Source organism: Hakea prostrata, chromosome 1 (genome assembly GCF_041222555.1).
Source record: "Hakea prostrata isolate BN-2017 chromosome 1, UWA_Hpros_2, whole genome shotgun sequence".
Classification (NCBI taxonomy): domain Eukaryota; kingdom Viridiplantae; phylum Streptophyta; class Magnoliopsida; order Proteales; family Proteaceae; genus Hakea; species Hakea prostrata.
This window is the reverse complement of record NC_142600.1, coordinates 65,480,567-65,496,866: the sequence shown is the minus strand read 5'-3', so window position 1 is coordinate 65,496,866 and position 16,300 is coordinate 65,480,567. Positions and strand designations below refer to the sequence as shown.

General features: G+C 40.1%; 1 protein-coding gene across 2 annotated transcripts in view; it reads left to right on the top strand.

The window, feature by feature from the left end:
* LOC149029444 (protein SWOLLEN 1-like) overlaps nt 1-16,300 on the top strand; it is a 41,360-nt gene that overhangs the window by 12,684 nt on the left and 12,376 nt on the right. For both annotated transcript variants that reach the window (XM_089141871.1, XM_089141870.1), the window contains exons 5-11: nt 11,544-11,932; nt 12,028-12,497; nt 12,907-12,959; nt 13,074-13,181; nt 13,268-15,132; nt 15,360-15,468; nt 15,622-15,802. In XM_089141871.1, the coding sequence (XP_088997997.1) occupies nt 11,544-11,932; nt 12,028-12,497; nt 12,907-12,959; nt 13,074-13,181; nt 13,268-15,132; nt 15,360-15,468; nt 15,622-15,802 (3,175 nt within the window). The remainder of the gene's footprint in view (nt 1-11,543; nt 11,933-12,027; nt 12,498-12,906; nt 12,960-13,073; nt 13,182-13,267; nt 15,133-15,359; nt 15,469-15,621; nt 15,803-16,300) is intronic.

The following is a 16,300-nucleotide window of genomic DNA, read 5'->3' as shown; positions in this document are numbered from 1 at the left end:
ATAATAATGATAATGATGCATCCAAGCTGGGTCAATATCATCCCTTAAAAAGCTTTATCTACAATCATTTGTAATGATGGTTAGCTAAATTCTTTCAGAAATCAAATGTACGTCCTAAGTCAGAAATAAGTGCCTTATCCATTTAATGATTTATTGATTCCCAATTCCAATATGATTAACTATTAAGTTTGTATACGGCTTTGTAGAATAAAAAAAAAAATATAATCATGTACGAAATGTCAAAAAGGTGACCGTTTTGGCGTCTAGGCGGCAATAAGGAGCATAAGGTGACAAAGTGGTAACAATTTGGTGAAAAAGCGGCAAAAAAGCTGCATGTTAATAAAGCGGTTCAAAGCAAGGCAGTTGAAAAACCGCTTTGCTGCCTAGGCGGACGCTTTGACAACCATGCAAGGCATATACCATGTATATCGGTTGCACTTTTACTATCGGAAAATATAATTCTTGATGCCCAAAATAAATAATTAAATTACTTTGCAAAAAAGAATTCGACACTATGAGTTCGTTGATCAACCCATTGTGTTCAACATATATATATCAATAACAGCAATCCAACAATATTCTATCATGCATTTTGTAAAAATGAAGTTTGGAGAATTGTGGTTACCTTTGAAATGAAAATCTCCCTGATTTGAGCGAAACCCCGCTTGATCGACGAGATGCACTCATTTTCCGGCGACAATCACTCAATGACTACCCCTAGATGTCGAAGATCAACACAAAAATCACAAGAATCAAGAGGGATTAAGAGAGAGAATCTCTAGAAGGAAAAAAGAAATTTCGCCCAAACGTGGGCGAAATTTTGATTTTGTTGGGTTTTATAGGCAATTTCTTGTGAGAAATTGCCAAGAAATTGATTTTTTTTTTTTGGGGGGGTATATCGCAGACTATGCCTCCTAATTTTCGTGTCGGCAAGTAGCGACCCACCGAAATATTGCCCACGACGTAAAACTTTGAGAAGTACTGAACATAAGCAGACACCACCTCCATGTATGTGGCACAATTAACATATTGAAGGTAACCCATCCTAGGATTTAAGTCACCATATTGTGATGTACTACCCGTTGATATCATACGGATCAAAGGATCATATGATGTTGCCACCGTGGGGTGGGGGGCATGGTGGCTGGTGTGCAAGGGCAGGGACAAGGTATAAGAATGTTCATCAATGAAGGAAGTTCTAGTATTTCCATACTGTGACTTCAAGTGGGATCCATGGTCAACAGTAGAATATGATGGAGAAGGCATATACTCCCCCATCCCAACCATTTGACCATATAGATTGAAATATGACTCACCCCCCCCCCCCGGTGCTAATACGCAATCCACCAATAGAGCATAATAAGCTATCAATGTCCATCATATGTCTATCTACCTGGTTGGAATTAGCCATGGGGCCGTCTCGAGTACCCTAGTCCTAGTGGATGAGGAGGGCCTGCCCTTGTGATGAGGTATTCAGCCATTATCCTCATCCTAGGTGGCATGTGTGTACTAAGATTCCCTAGTGAATCTGACGAGGCTCGATGACTTTGGCTTTGGACATGATGCTCTAGAAGTCCATTATTCTTGCCACTGCCAGCAACACCACTGTTGCTATTATCAACTCCATTAGGAAAGTCTACAACATTCGAGCCACCATGAGCTTGAGTCTGACTTTGACTAGGTGATGTGAACTGAATCCAGGACCACCAGTTGCACTCAAAGGGAGGTTACCAGTACCTTGCGGCCTCCCAACAACCCAAGGAAATACGGCCAAAATAGGGTTATTTTGGTCATTTTGAGTACCACTAATCAAGCCCAATTTGACCTAGCTCAAATCAGAATCTTGTAGGAGTCCAAGTCTACTTATTTTGTTATTTGGGACCTTTTTTGTCAAGCATTGAAAGTGTCTCAGTCTAGCTAGGAGTCCTAGTTATAGAGGGATTCCTCTAGTAATAGTCCAAGTTAATGAAGAGTCCCAGTTAGGATGGGATTCTCAATTAAAGAGAGATTCCTTTATTCACAATGCATTTCTTACAAGCAGTCTAGATGTACTTCTGTTTTGTAATTTCGATCATCCTAGGATAAGTTATGATGGTGTTCCTGTTTGAATGTGACTCTCAAGTCTAGCTGGAGTCACCTTCTTATGTTGGGTGCTGATGTGATTGCACACATGTAAGGCTATAAATAAAGCCTCTAATGCTTGTAAAAGACAGATTGGAACAATCAATGAAATTTGAGTTGAAGGTGCAAGGAATTGGAGTCGTGCGTTACCTAAGAGGGAACTTGAGGCTGTGTAAATTCTGTGTATTTCAAGTTCTTCAAGGCCCATTTTTCTCCTCCTTGTAAGTATAAGAAACCCCACTCCCAGCCGTAGTCCTGCATTATTACCTACATTCCATCCAGGTTTCAGCCCATTCTTACACAGTTACACCTACAGACCCAAGCTTCCATTTCAAGGAATTTATCTCATATCTCCCATGGGATGGGTTTTTGTATCTTTGAGATCCATAAAAACATATGTAAGCACAGAACATTAACCTAACCTTTCCCCCTAGGAAATCATCCCTTCACAAGCCATATCATAAAAGGAACCCCATATCTCCTAAATTTCCATTACCCTAGAACCCTATAACCAACCCTTCCCTTCAACCATATGGTATCCTAATCCCGCATTGACTTTTGTTTCTATTGAAGGGGATCCTAGAGTGAGCCTAAATCTAGGGCATTACCTCAATCAGCTAAACCCTAGATCCTGTTTCACATCAATTGGTATTTTAGCCAGATGAATCAATAGTAGCCAGAGTGATGGGGTAATAAAGAACCCAAGGATCCTGATAATGAAGAGTACTCTGCCTACAACCTTTCCCTGAATGTTACGTAAAAAAAATCCTTGTGATTCAAGATGAAGAAGAAGGTTGGAGGAGTTGCATATTCCATGCCAGAGTTAGATCATGTGGATCCACAGTTAGAGCTATGGTGGACAATGGTTGCAGTTCTATGTGGAGGCTGACCTCTACATCTAGAAAGCCAAGCTTCCAATTAAAGAACATCCCAATCCATGTCGAGCGGGCTCCTCAACAATGGCTATGTGAAGGTAAAATACGGGTGTCTTGTACCCATTAGTCTCCATTCCTATTCTGAAGATATTGGTGCGATGTAGTTCCCATGAGGTTGTCACATAATCTTAGGGAGACCATGGTTATTTGATAACAATGTAACTATTTTGGGTAGGGAGAATGTAAATTCTATCGTGAAGGAAAGAAAATTGTATTCCTTCCCTAAATCTCCAAGAGGGGATCAAGAAAAGATGGTCAATAAATCATACCAAGAGGAGCCTTGTAGCCGGCCGCAACCTGCGGTTGTCTTCACCAAAGAGTTTAGAGGCCCTAGAAAAGAAAGCCATTGTTGTGTACCCTTGATCACGCAAGCCCAAAGATCCACAACTAAAAGAAGAACCTTCTCCACCAAGCTAGAGGCCCCTCCTGGGAGTTAGTGCCGAAGAGGTTGATACGACCAATAAAGCTAAAACAGAGGACTAGTGATTGACTCAAGCCCTTAATGAATAGAATATGGCAATAGAAAAAGGTGTTACAGGCTACAAAGACGAGATCGAAGTAACAACACCAGCTGAAGATGTGCTTGAAGAAGTATTTTCTCCACCAAAAGTTCATTATGCCTTTGCCTTGGAAGATAGCGAATTGCTACCTAAGAATTTTGGAGTGACAAATGTGTTACTTGATCTAGCCTCTGCTAGTTGTGACAATCATCATGCCTTTAACCTAGCTTATGATCTTGTTCTATCCAAAGAAGAAGTAATTTTTAAAACGACAAACGATAGAAGCTATACAAGAGGAGATTCCTGGAGAAGAAGTGACCAAGGCAATCAACACTGATGGGATGCAAGGACCCTACAAGCCCTTAAAGCCCTAGACTAGGCACCGCGAACCGGAGAATCATAAGGAGGGAGATGGCGTTGGAGATGCCCATGAGAGCATGATGATTGACTTTGAGCACATTGACCTTGTCCTACCTCTATGGTTCTTTGAAGCTAGTGCCCCCAGACTCAAAGACTATATTACTCACATTCTCACTTTGCCAGAATTCTAGCTAGGAATGGTCTGCACAATTGCACACAAGATATTTCTTCCACCACATTACATAATTCGATGTCAAATTTTTTTTATTGATTTTGAGCCTGACCATATCAAACTCAACATTCCCCTAGGGTTCTTTGAATAGAAAGCTCCAAGACTTGAAGACTTCATTCTTAGTATTCTTACACTACCATAGTTTTGCCTTGGGATGTAGGCCGTAACACATGTTACTCCCACATATCACTGCTAAATTTGAGGACACGTTCATAATGAATATCTCGGAAGGATTGATTTGAAATCACATGGTAAGTACATTCATCAGAAGACAATGTTTTCAAGATGGGGAGAATTGATGTAAATTTTTTCTAGTAGAAATAAAGGGCCTAGGTTACTTCCCAAGCCCTACGGCCCCTAGTCATACCATGGGTATTTTGGTCATTTTGACAATTTTCGTGGTGTACAAGGTTAGGGCACCACTAGGTCCAGCTTGTTATTAGGACCCTAGATATATTATTGTCTTTTTTATTTGGGTCATTATTTAGTGAGTAATTGAAGAGTCGTCCCATGTTGTGAAGGAATCCCCTAGTTTTAAGTCTATTTCTTGTTAGGATTCCATTTCTACTCTTAGAATCCAACTGGATCCTTTTGGTGTGATATATGATAGAATCCTTGTTTGAGTTGAAGTCTTTAGTCAAGTAAGAGTCTTACATAGGATTGTTTTGCAAGTTAAGAGTCCAAGTCTATTTTCTATTTAGAAGTTAGAGTCCTTTTATGTTTTCCGTCATGTAGCCTATGAATAAGCCACTCTGGGTTGTAACAAATCAGACGATTAATTGAAATGAAAAACAGATTCGAAGGAGGAGTTGGAGTCATGGGTTCCCAGGAGAAATCCCACGGCTGTGTATAATTTAAAATTCTGCAATTCTAGCATTCCTCTTTCATCTTCAAGCCTGTGCTACTACTAATTCTTCAAGTTTCTGCAGTCCAAGTCTCCTACAGTGAGTAAGTGCACCCTAGCCCTGAACCCTAGTCTTCCCTCTTCTACCCCCATCCATCACACACTTCTTTTTTATTTTCTTGAATTTTCGGTCTTTTCTAGGGACTCAAATTTCAATGTCAGATCTACACCAATCTAACTGTTAGATGTGTCCCAAACTTTAGGAGCCTCATCCCCCCAACCCGAGTGACCTTAGATCCCAATTTGACCTCATTTTGACCGTCTGATTTCAAGATATAAATATTTTCTTAAACTTTTGTATTTCCCGAGACCCTAAAACATGAACCTTAACATATTTTAATTAAGACATTCAAACCCCACCAAACTTGGAGGATCATATCCCTACATTATTACCTACATTCTCTCCAAGTTTCAGCCTATTCTGATACCTATAGTCTGAAGCTTCCATCTTAAGGAGTTCATCCCATACCTCTCATGAGATGAGTTTCGTATCTTTGAGATCCATAAAAGCATATCTAACCACAAAACATTAATCTAACCTTTCCCCCTAGGAAATCTCCCCTTCACAACCCATATCTCAGGAGGAACCCCATATCCCCAAAATTCCCAAAACCCTAGAACCTCATCACCAACCCATTCCCTTCAACCGTAGGGTATCCTAAACCATAATTGGCTACTGAAGAGGATCCTTAAGTGAGCCTAAATTTGGGGCATTACCTCAATTAGCTACAGCCTAGATCCTTGTTCACGTCACCTACCTTGTCACTCGACCCTAACCCTAAGCCTAGTTCATACCCTAGAAAACCTAGAATTCAAGAAACCTTAGTTTTGCAAACCCTAGCTTTGGAATTAAATCTGGAAATTAAAATCAGAATTAACTGTCATCTTCTGAGTCCAATTCTGCCTGGCTGAACCCTTTTCTTCTTCCCTTCAACCCTAATTCACCCTAGGCATTTAGAAACCCTAACCACTGGGTGTCCTAAGCCCTAAACAGCTGCTGTATACCTTAATACCTTTGAAGACCTAATTACTAGGTGATTAAGTCCTAGTTTACCACTGGTTCACTTGAGTAAGATCCTGAGAATGAACCTTAGGTTTAGGGCTTGCTTCAATTGCTAAGCCCTGGATCTCTGGTATGCATTAGTGGGTGATGGTAATTTTTTCTTTCTTGAAGGAAGGGGGTTGCCCCTGTGGGGGCGGGGGCGTGAGTGAAGGGGAGAATGGAGAATGGGATTCTTGTTAAGAAGAAAAGGAAGGGGGGGGGGGGGGGATTGCGATCAAAATTGGTCCTCAATAGAACATGTAAATAGCCATATCGGTGTGTTACCGTCCACCCGTTCACTCCATAGTCCAAGTATTTTTCTAAATATCTGGAACCTTCCCCTCTCTTCTGTTTGCTTTTGGAAGAACTTTCAAGGGATAAGAAGTAGAAAAGGGGGATATAGAAGTGGTGGGGGGAATAGGATAAAACAGTCTAGGCTATCTCAGCCTTGAGTCAGTCGCCCTCAGCTCTGTCAGCTGCTGGACCAGGCACTAGCAAGCAAGCAATAGAGATTCCATTAAGAGATTCAAGTACAATTGATGTTGCCTTAGCCTGTTTATAGCTTGGCCTAAGTTTCAGAACATGGAAAGCTTGGAAATTAGAAACTAAATCTATCTAAATGGAAAGATCAGAACATAGAAAGCATGGAAATTAGAAACTAAATCTATCTAAATGGAAAGAAAGGAGTAAAATAGAAACTTCTAAATAAATGTTAAGCAGGCGTCCGTTAGAAAGTTTGGCATGAGCTTCACAAAATAGGAAGTTTCGAAGTTAGAAACCAAGATAGTAGAGACTTCTAAATAAAAGATAGTATGCTTCCTAAATCTGGAATCAGAAACTAGTACTAACAAACTTGCTAAAACTAAAACTGAATTAGTCTAATCCACAGTTGTTAAGACGATACCTTGAAGTCTAGGTGCACTTCTTGCTCCTGTTTCCTGTTGTCAATGTAGTTGCCTAGGCAATGCCTTGATACCTTTACGGTGTCTCCTTTTTTTATTTTGTTTTATATTTTTCTTAAAATCCTCCCAATCGCCTAGGTGCTAGGCACTTTGACAACTATGACCAAATCTCATTTTACTAACATACTGAAATTAAAAGTAGAAGCTATAGCTAAACAAGAATACGGTGCCCCCAGATCCCTTTTCATGTCAACAGTTGCTCTGGTACAGTTTACGCTAACAGTACTATTTTTCTGCCCTCCAAATCTCTGCCTTGTCTCTTGTCCTCCATTTGGAGTGAGTCTGCCTTAGGTGATGCTCCATCAGACCAACAAACACTTGCCACATCATCTGACCAAGTTGCTTCTCACAATAGTTGAAATTCTAGAACCTTGCTGGGCTAGCGGTGGAGGGCCGCTTGGTAGAAGAGTTGATACTAGGAGAACTTGAGTTGCATGTCATTGAAAAGGCACCCACCGATAGCCACTTCTTCCACAAACTAGCAGGTATTAACTTCAATATTTCAGTCTTGAATTTATCTCCAATGATGGTAATTTATATTGTATATAGAGAAAAATAAAAGACAGTTAAAATAGGACTAACTTTCTAACTACGACGCTATACCTAGTTGGAAACCAAATATTCTATGTAGCTAACTTTAAAATAACCAGAAGTATTAGAAAACTGAAAAAATATTATGGCTCCAATTAATATAAATTCCTAATATTCTAGGATATCCAAAAACTTTAACTGGACCAGGTAAATTCCAGTAGACATCTTTCTGATGGAAATCCAATCATAGGGTTTCAAAGCTGAAAATCCATCTTTTCAATGCCAACATTGATCAGGTCATGTACTTCAGTTTGATCATCATCTCCTTCTGACTTCTGAGGATTCTATTGTGGTTTAGACCTTATCATAGAATTGGTTATCAATGCGTATATTCCAACTTCCTGCCTTAAAATCAATAAGTCTTGTATGAAGATTACAAATTTCTGTTTGCAATTCACACTATCAGTGATTGAAAGGAGTGAGTTGTATCTGTCAACCTTCATGATGTAGTTGGTTTTAAGTAACAGCAGCATAATTGTAATTTATTGGACTGCAATGTTGAAACATAGAAAAGGAAGTGTGAAATAACGACGTTGGGGAGGGCTAAACTTGGAACCTAATAAAAAGAAACCAAAGTAGAGAAAGAATAGAATGGAGGGGGCAATTCTGGAAAGAGAAAAAAATGGTAAGAGTGCGGCAGAATAACAAATAAGTGGGGGAGGACAAGGTGGGAAATATGTTTAGAAAGGGAATTAAAGTAAAGATTACTTGGAGATATAAGGGTGAAACCAACAAAAAAGGGAGGAAAGAAAGATCATAAGAATCGGGAGGGGTTGGGCTGCGAAGAAGGGTTTCTCCTTAGGGTTTGGATTCTATTAGCCGCACCAGAGGAAAAAACTGCCGAAGAGATGGTGGAATCGAAGGAGGACAGCATACGACTTGGACATGGAGCTAGCAAGAGGTTGGGCGTTCAACTTCAACAGGAATTATCAAGTTCAAAGGATGACGCTGGCTTGGGGAATCAATTGCATGACAATATGCCAATGGGTATTCATTGTATTATCAATTTTTTTTTCTCCATTCACAATGCTCTGGCTTTTACCTCTCTCTTTGCTTTCTGGTTCTGGAAGAACCGATATGGTTGTTGGGGGTTTGCGAAGGGATTCACAAGTGTGGATGGGTTGTCGGAATCCATGTAATAATTGGTTCCCTTTATATGTGTGTGGTTTTGGAAGGTTTGAATCTTTTCTTTCTCTCTCTCTCTCTCTCTCTCTTGTGTGTGCGTGTGTGTGTGTAGGCGTGTGAAAATCAAGGGAGGGTTGCTAAGGGTTCGATGGACTTTCGGCTGGAATGAGATGGGATGTGGCTTTGGAAAGGGAGGTTTTCCCCAAACTATCCACCCCGCCCCCAAAACCTCCCAAAAATAAATAAAGAAGATAAGGTACTGTAAAATTTGCTTTGATACCAAATTGGTGAAGGCCGGCAAGAAGAAGGGAAACTATGACAACCAGAGTTGCGAGGGAGAGAAAAGAGAGAACACGCATGAACAATCACTTCCACGAACAAACAGGTTGTAACTTCAATATTTTAATCTCCAATTCATCTGCAAGACTCCAATGATGGAATTACATCTTTTATAAGAGTACCAAAAGACTCCTAAAATAAGACTCAGCTCTCTAACAAGGAAACTTGTTCAAATAAGCAAACGCTAAAAAAAATTGAAAACCAAATATCATCTGCATAACTTCTAAAATAAACAGAATAACATAAACTAAAAGTTGTTATACCCAGATAAATTTCCTAAAACCCTTGGAGATCCAAAAACTCAAAACTAAAACCAGTTCACCTTTATCTAGATACTTAAGTAGGTGTATCTGCATCAGTGGTTTTGGGGCTTGTTGCTTTGGTACATGTGTACTTGTGATTTAGGTAGGCTCTCTCCATCTTGAGAAAAGCTGCCCTTATCTTTGGTGGGGTTATAGAATCAGGTTGCAATTTTATAAATCTTCAGTGAAGTAGAAGGCAAAAATGACTATTTATTCTACCACCGCTCAACTCTAATATCAAAGAATGTAAAGGGCAACCTTGAACCAGGGAAAACCAGCAGGGAGATAAATTGCAGCAAGGACCTAAGCAATAAAAATGAACAAGTTGAATAACCAAAACTTTCCTCTCATTTTATTTGTTTATGTTATTTGCATATGGAAGAAGAGCATAAAAAGAACTAAGAGGAAGAGGATATAGAGGAGGATAGGATTTTTTTTTGTTTTTTGGGGGTGGAGTATTCCCAGTGGCAGGTGTCTCATTCATAGTTTTCTCAGCTGCGGAACAGAAGTGTTCCTCAGATCAAACACTTGCAATGGAAATTTTGTTAATTAATTCTTAGTTCAATCACACTTGAGGGGCCTAAGCTTCACAAAATAGGAAGTCTCAAACATTGAAAAGAAATACAAAAGTAAAAACTGCACTGGAAGGAAGCAGGGGCTGTAATAGGAACTCAATAAATAGACTAAATACCAAATTGCCAAAACTGAAATTGGAAACTATCTAATCTCATATTACAAGCTGGGATCGAAATAGAAACACGGTAGATTAACATAGTTAAATAAAAGTAGGATCAAGCTGTCCACATCTTGTCACATAAACAGTACCTCTTCCCCCCCAGGCGGGCTCTTCTATAAAATTCCTGTCTGTGTCTACTCTCTTCCTTCTTGCTTCTACTTGGAGTGAAAATGCTCATCAAACCAGCAATACGTGCCACATCATCAAAAGAGGCTGCCCCTCATGCCAGTTGAATCCTGCAACGTTGTTGGGTTAGTTGGCTTTTTGCAGATTGTCAGAGATGAGATGGACCTTGTTTTGTGACCTAACGTTAAAAGGCAAATAATGTTATTGAAGGGCCAAATGGCCACTTCTGAATGTTTTGCCATGACTAGTGGTTTCGACTTAATGGATATGTTTTACCTGTATGGCCCACAATAGTGAAGGGGAGGTCCATGTAATTGTCCAAACAGTAGGGGTGGCCTCTGAATGGTTCAAACATGATGGAAAGTTCATGCAGATTACTTGTGAAGATATTTACACTTTCTTCATTTCTATATAGCCCATGAATTATTTTTTGATTTCGGAGTCATTCTAAGAGCAATCCAATGCACAAGGCTCCTGCTACTGTAGGTCTCTGAGGGGGAAACGCATGCAGTCTTACCACTTGCTACGTAGGAGAAGCTGTTTCCAAAAATTATAGTCCATCTCTTAATATAAATTTTGTTGTCCTGATGGATGAAATGACTTATATTTAAATGGTGAATTTAGTAAAGATGATGAACTGGGGAGCTTGAGATAATGGCATGGATAAGAAAATATCTATCATATATATGATTTCTTTATGGACATCGTTTTTTTGTGTTTTCTCATAAATGACCAAGAGGGATGGTGTATGACCTATAAATTTAGTTACCAGGCTATATGTCATACACGAATCCAGACCCTTTTCATGGACAGTGTAATTGCTTTTCTGTTGGATTGATTGGGAGAGTGGTTCACATATGATCTCTTTATTTGTCGATGGCTATGAATCCCTCTAATCTTTTGTCTTTGGAGGACAGGTATTGAGATTGATCATACAGAGGAGGATCTTTGGAGATTATGGTGCCTGAACACTTTTTTTGTTCCTTCTGTAGGAATTCTGGAAACTACTTTTGAGTGCTTTGAAAATAATTTTTCTTTTTTAACTCACACATGCCCTCTCTTCTAGAGCTATGAGTTTTGATGACAACTATGGGAGAATACTTACTCTCATTTAATCAAATGCTCAGTCATGCAGAATTTCAGAAGTATCAACGTGTCTGTTGCTAAGTTCAACATTGTATATTACAAAATGTAGTTGCCCCCTGTTTTTTTCTATTTCAATGTGGTTTCTTTTAATCACTAATAATGCCTAGTCGTTGCTTATGCAGGTCAGACTGTTGGTGGGTCTGAGATATCCTTGAAACCTGCAGTTGAGTCTGTAAAATCTGGTGAATTTCATGCTTTGGAAGCTGAAAACAGCAATCCAAGTTCTGAAGTCCCTAATTGTGGTTCACCTACGACTATTAGTTGCAGTGAACCCTCTTCCATTGATATTGGAAAGCAGGAGGGGGAGGAGGTGTCCATGCTGCGGAATGCATCCGAAGGTCTTACTAAGGATGCCAGAGGAAGTTCTAGTTCTGATAATCCCGGAGGGAATTATTGTGAAGATGATAGAAGCTTCACATTCAAGATAAATCGTCAGCCAGATGTGTCTGACCAAGAAACTGAGGGAGGGTGGAAAATCTTTGGTAGCAGTCAGTCTTCAAAATTTGTTCAGGTGGTCTTTTATTTCTTGCAATTCCTATTATCATTTTAAAAGGTTGCATCAGTGGTTAATATTATGTACTTTTTGTTATCCAACTTTTTTGGAAGGCTAAAGAGGTTCCTTCGACAACATCTGCTTTATCTCCAATGGATTCCATGATGGCACAAGAAGATACTCATGTAATTCCTCAAGCATGTGACAAGGAGAATGTGGATGGTGATTCTAAGGGTACTTCTGAGCACAAAACAAAGCAAAGTTCGAACAAGATAGCTGGTAAAGAAAGAAGATCTCCAAAGGAGGTACCCCCTGTAAAACATATAAAGGATAGAGACTCTCCTTACAATATTTCACCTAGTTCAAACAGGATAGCCAGCCAAATTGTGCAAGCTAAAGATATGCACTCTAATTCTTATGTCGAAGGCAGTGCAAGGAAAGCTTGTAGTGCTGCAACTGTTCAGACATCTTCTTTGCCAGATTTGGATAATTCAGCTTCTCCATCTGCATTGTTTCAACAGCCTTTCACAGATTTACAGCAAGTGCAATTGCGTGCTCAGATACTTGTATATGGATCTCTGATGTAAGTACATTGATAATTCTCTTTATTATATATTTGTATATGGTATCTTTATTTGTGCATAACCAATCATTTATCAATTCCCTTGGTGCTCTGTATTTGTATGATGAGTGTGTTATGGTATGGAAGCATGAGATGGCATGCACCTGACCTTCTGTATCCATTCCAAAGAAAGAGCTCATTTTCTGATTCTAACCAAGAAATGTGTCACATACTGAAGGTTAAATAAGACGATTGTGTAATTGTGTGGCAGCTAGAGCTCCTTTATGATATTTGTAGCTTCAACATGAGAATTCAAACAACACTTCAAATGTTTGCTTTCTTGAAAGATTTATCCTTTTTTTTTCTTTCTTTCTGAAGTCATTATTATGTAGATGTCATTTATTACAAGTTGTTATACATTGCGTTGCAGCCAAGGAAGGGTGCTTGATGAGGCTTTTCTGATTTCAGCCTTTGGAGAATCTGGTCAGAATTTCATGCAACTCTTGTTATTTCACCTATTGCTTTTTAATTGTTTCTCTTATTACATTTGTTATTGACTGGGTCTCTGAGGTTTAAGAATGTGGCTTGGACTCGTAGATGGTGGAAGGAGCTTATGGGAAAATGCTTGGCGTGCTGCTGTAGAAAGGCTTCGCAATCAGAATTCTCCATTCAGTTACCCTGAGACCCCTGTGCACTTGTATTCAGGTTGATATTCTTTGTGTATACTCTGAAATTGTTTTCTCATTGAAGTTTCTGTTCAGTCTCTAATTTGTTGAAAACTGAGATGGCAGGTTCTGGGGTGCATGAACAAGGAACTAGACAAAGTCCTCTTCAAAATAGAACTTCTGGAATGTCTGCTGCCCAACCTGGCAACAAGGCGTCATCTTCAGCAATCATAAATCCTTCAACTCCCCTGCCATCCCCACTGTGGAATGCTACTACACCTGCTTGTGATGTTTTGCAGTCTGGCAGTATACCAGGGGTTTCACTTTTAGATGCTCATCAGACTCTTTCTCCATTGCACTCTTATCAGTTTCCCCATTTAAGGCACTATGTAGGAAATACAGCCCCTTGGCTCTCTCAGGTTCCTTGTCCTGGACCTTGGGTTGTTTCTCCTCAGACTTCTACCCTTGATGCCAGTGCTCGGTTCTCTGCCTTGCCCATTACAGAAACAAGTCACGTGATCTCTACAGCACAGCATTCAACCCCTAATTCTGCAGCAAAGCATTCAACCCCTAATTTTACAGCAAAGCATTCAACCCCTAATTCTTTGGTTCATTCTGGCGGCGCTACAAGTACTCCTGCAGGGACTGGTCCCCTGCACGAGGCAAAAAGAACAGCATCAACTGGTAAGCAAGCTTCTGCTGATCCAAGGCCCAGAAAGAGGAAAACAAGTCTGGTCTCTGAAGCACCTGCCTTCTTGTATCCTGTTCCTCCTACAGAAATGATTTGCTCTGCTGGCGTTAATAGTCCTCTGCCTACATCATTCGCCATGACAACTGCAGTTAGCTCTTTATCTAAAGCTGTTGGGAGCTCTGTTTCAACTGGTGTCCAAACAACTCCACAATCTCATCAGGTTGCAGGGTCCCAGGACATGGAACAAAGAATTATTGCCTCTGATGAGATGTGCAATAGAGTTGAGCAGGCTAAGCAACAGGCAGAAGCTGCAGCTGCTCTTGCTGCTGCTGCAGTGCGACACAAGGAAGACATATGGAGTCAATTGGCCATCCAGAAGAACGCAGGGTTGGTTTCTGGTGTTGAAGCTAAATTGGCATCTGCTGCCACAACAGCAGCAGCAGCAGCTTCTGTAGCAAAGGCAGCAGCAGCTGCTGCAAAGGTTGCTTCTGATGCTGCGTTGCAGGCTAAACTGATGGCTGATGAGGCTCTGGTTTCAAGTAGAGGTGGAGATCATAGTCAATTCACCAAATCTTCTTCTTCTGATGGTGTAAAGAGTTCAGGCATAGTCAGTCCTGCTTCGATCATGAGAGGAAAGGACATAGGCACTGACTCGAGTTCTCAAATTATTGCTGCAAAAGTTACCTCTCGGAGGAGGGTTGAATCTGCTGCAAAGCAAGCTGTGAATTTTGATGCTTTGGTAAAAGCAGCTGAACTGGCAGCTGAAGCAGTGTCACAAGCAGGATCAATTGTTGCAATGGGTGATCCTATACCTTTAACAGTGACCAAGTTGGTAGAGGCTGGTCCAGATGGTTTCTGGAAAATACTGGCTCCTTCAGAACAGAAGCTTGTAAAGTCGAGCTATACAAGTCAAGTAGGAGATTCTAATCTTCATGGAATTGAAGTTTCTGGAAGATCTGATAGCCATTTGAATGAACTATTTTCAAATAAACCAGAGATTCGAAGTAGTGCAGAACAAGGGAAGCCAGATTCTCAAAAAAATATGGCCAGACAGGCTATGGAGGGCCACATTGGTGTGGTAGACGGAACTCACTGGGATGCAGTTACAGCTAATGAGAAGGGTTTCAAAGGACACAAAGGTTGTATAACTTCTTATGTAGCTACTGTTGACGTTCTTCCTGAATCTGAGATTGGATCACGAACGGATACTGTCGTTACTGGTCAAGATGAGGAGCATGGAGCACACCAGCCAGTGTGGATTGTAAAGGACAACAACATTAAGGAGGGTTCCCTTGTAGAGGTGTGAGATAAATCTGATCATAAATCATGTTTTTCCATTGGTTTGTGTTCTGGAAAATTATTCTGTAGTGAATCTAATCTCTTGTTATTATAGCTTATATGCTTTGTGGATTTGATTGTCATTTTTAAAGATTTTCTTCCCTTTATCCTGTAAAAGATTTGTTTATTGTTGTTTGGTGTATGCAAGTCTCTGGATTAGTATATACTAATGGCTGATGCAAACTTTAGGTTCTTTCTAATGACGAAGGTTTGAGAGGGGTCTGGTTTTCAGCCAAGGTACTGAGTTTGAAGCATGGGAAAGCTTATGTTTGTTACACTGACCTCCATACTGCTGAAGGTAATCCACAGAAGTTTCTACATATGAATATATGATATACCAATTGTTGATTTTAGGTGAACTAATGATTTTGTAACTGTCAAATAAACTGAAAATCAGTGCAATTTCAGTGTCAGTACATTAATAGATAACTCATTCTTCTCTTTTATTCAGGTTCTAGCCAGCTGAAACAGTGGGTGCCTCTTGAAGGTGAAGGAGATAAACCACCTGGAATCCGAAGTGCCCAGTCTAGCAGCATAATGAAATCTGAAGGCACAAGAAAGCGCCGTAGGGGAGCACTGGGTGATCATGTATGGTCTGTTGGAGACGGGGTGGAGGCATGGAGGCAGAATGGGTAAGCATGCATTCTATTTCCTCATTTTTTTTTTTTTTTGGGGGGGGATATGTGGTGGGTTGGGTTTCTTGGTTGTGCTTGCGTGCATGTGCTTTTTGTTCCATTGTGTTCTTTTTGACTTATTCAAGCTGTTAATCAGTGTAAGATCTGCTGCTGTGGGCATGCATCATGGAGAACTAGTGTGCCCCCCAGCAAAAAAAAAAAAAAAAAAAAGATTCAGCAAAATCTCAAACTCATATTTTGTAATACTAGATATTGGTGGATGATTGTTAACCATGCATTCTTCTCCTTTTCTTCTTTTGTTTTCTGGAGTACATGGGTGGGTTGGGTTTTTCTGTTGTTCTTGTGTGCATACAAGTGCTTTTTTCTTTTCTTGTTGTTTCTTTTTGAGGTCATTCAAGTTGTTAAATCAGTGTAAGATCTGCTACTGCATGAAGAATAAACTCGTAGGTTGACTAGTGTGCCCCCAATCCCCAAAAAAGGTAAAAAATGCAATTG